Here is a 2,230-nt window from a genome sequence, read left to right as displayed (position 1 = left end):
AAACTAAATTTTTAACATATTCTTACTGTAGAAGGGAAAATACACTTATTTTTCTAAAATACTTGGTAACTATAGGATCAAGATCTATACGTGACTACAAGTTTAGGTCTTAGAGTTGGAAGGACTGCTGCTTAACCAGAAGTGTAGCTTTGGATTAAAAATAAGTTCCTGGGGACGGGGAGATGGCTCAGTGGAATAAGCTCTTCCCTCGCAAAGGTAAGGGCCTGAGTTCAATCCCTGGTTCCACCAAAAAAAAAAAAAAAGTTCCTGAAAGTGTCCAAGTTTAATTTGTTCATAGTTAAATTGATGATAGAAAATCTAAATGATATTAAATGTGTTCTTAACATTGAGATGACACTTGAACATGGATACTGCCATCTTCTGGTAATGGGTGGAATGACCATTTGTTTTTTTGAGAGTACTTCAACTTTGGTTACTTAGAAGTCATGATAAAGAGCCTGGCATGGTGGTGCGCAACCTGTGATCCCAGCACTCAGGAGGCTGAGGCAGGAGGATTGCTGGGGGTTATTGAGGCCAGCCTGGGCTACATAACACATGTCTTATAAATATATCATAGAGACTGTGAATGTAAAATGATTTCTCTGTTTGTGGTTCCTACTTTCTGCCAATGAGGTAGATTTTCTGTCTCAGTATTTATGTGTAACTTTATTTAAGCATGAGCAAGTAAATCTTGCTTATGTATGTAAAAACTAAGTGACTGACTTTGTATAAGAGAGTAAATCTTAATTCCTATTAAATGTTTTTTAATTAGGAAAAGAGCATTAAGTTTTCACCACATGCTTCAACCAGAGAGTATGTTACGATCAGAACTGCGTTAGCTTCTGTTCAGAAATCAGCATCGCAGCCGCTTCCCAAGAAAGATGCTCAAGCCAAGTTATCCAAGCAGGATGACCGGAAAAGTTCTGCTTATAGTCGACACAGTGAATTCTCTGAGGTAATGTTGCTCAATCAGCAAGTTAGAAACATCAGTATTTATTGTTAAAAGGAAATGGGACACTGTCAAGGTAAAAATACACTTTGGCTCTAGGTAATAACTTTTTTTAATACCAGGGATTAAACTCAGGACCTTGTGCTTGCCAGGCAGGTGCTTACGCCACTGAGCTATCTCCCTGGCCCCAGTAATAATTAGTACATTCCATGCCAGGTCATGGTACCTGATACTGGTATTCATTTTACTGTAACTGTAGAATTGAAGGATTTTTAATAGATAACTTCTCTTTCCTTATTTTTACTCTTAAAAAATGATTTGAAAGTTTAACATTCTCACACTACATTTTAGCTGCATTTTGTAAGTCAAAGATGAGGTATACAGGAAATGTCCAGGGGGCCTGCCCCTTAGCTTAGCTCTTTCAGTGCCTGCTTCAGCAAAGCTGTCAGGCTCAGGTTGCTGTGGTTTGATCCCCAGAACTCAAGCCAGCCAGAGCTGCCCTGAAGGCATTCGGAGAAGAAAAAAAAATCCTTTGGCCATTTAAAAAAAAAAAGAAAGAATGTCCAGCTTTTACCCAAAGCTTCTTGCAGTATCCTCACATCACTGGCTACTCTCTACTAAAAGTTCTGCTCATACACGGATAATCTTGTAAACTTAAGTTTGAAAACCATAATCAATAGAGCCTGTGATTTGCAATGAAATGAAAGACTTTTACAGAAAAAACAAAAACAACAACAAAAAAAATCCCTGCTTTATATTGTGGTCATTAGCTTATTAAAAAAAAAAAAAAGTGGTGAAGGGCTGGGTAGATAGCTCAGTAGAATAAGCACTTGCCTGGCAAGGAGAAGGGCCTGAGTTCGATCCCTGGTTCCATTAAATAAACAAACAAACCACACTACCAAAAAAAGGGTGAAAGCAACCCATTCTTAAGTGACAAACATGGCAAAGATGTTGCCAGAAAAGTTCGTATTTAAATTAGGGATGGAATTTATAAATAGCATTGTAAGGTAAAAGGCACATCTAAAAGTAGTGACCATTAGACCCTTTGACAAGTGATGCTATCTCTTGCCCACTGATCGATTGGCTCCCGGGTTGGGAACTGGCTTGAAGCACAGAGGTACTTTTCTCGGTTTTGCTAAAGTACGTTTAGACTTTCTTAATATTTATCCATGGGGTTTTGTTTTCTAGGTTGCCAAGACTTTGAAAAAGAGTGAAAGCCTCAAAGCGTGCATTCGCTGTAAATCGCCAGCCAAATTTGATTGCTATTTGCAGCGTGCAACC

At 38.5% G+C, this 2,230-nt stretch overlaps 1 protein-coding gene across 1 annotated transcript in view; it reads left to right on the top strand.

The window, feature by feature from the left end:
- LOC101581852 (F-box only protein 5-like) overlaps window positions 1–2,230 on the top strand; it is a 27,072-nt gene that overhangs the window by 2,461 nt on the left and 22,381 nt on the right. The window contains exons 3-4 of the mRNA XM_023700929.1: window positions 773–955; window positions 2,138–2,224. Of these exons, the coding sequence (XP_023556697.1) occupies window positions 773–955; window positions 2,138–2,224 (270 nt within the window). The remainder of the gene's footprint in view (window positions 1–772; window positions 956–2,137; window positions 2,225–2,230) is intronic.

This window comes from Octodon degus, unplaced genomic scaffold (genome assembly GCF_000260255.1).
Source record: "Octodon degus isolate 3935 unplaced genomic scaffold, OctDeg1.0 scaffold00128, whole genome shotgun sequence".
Taxonomy (NCBI): Eukaryota; Metazoa; Chordata; class Mammalia; order Rodentia; family Octodontidae; genus Octodon; species Octodon degus.
This window is presented reverse-complemented; position numbering and strand designations above follow the sequence as displayed.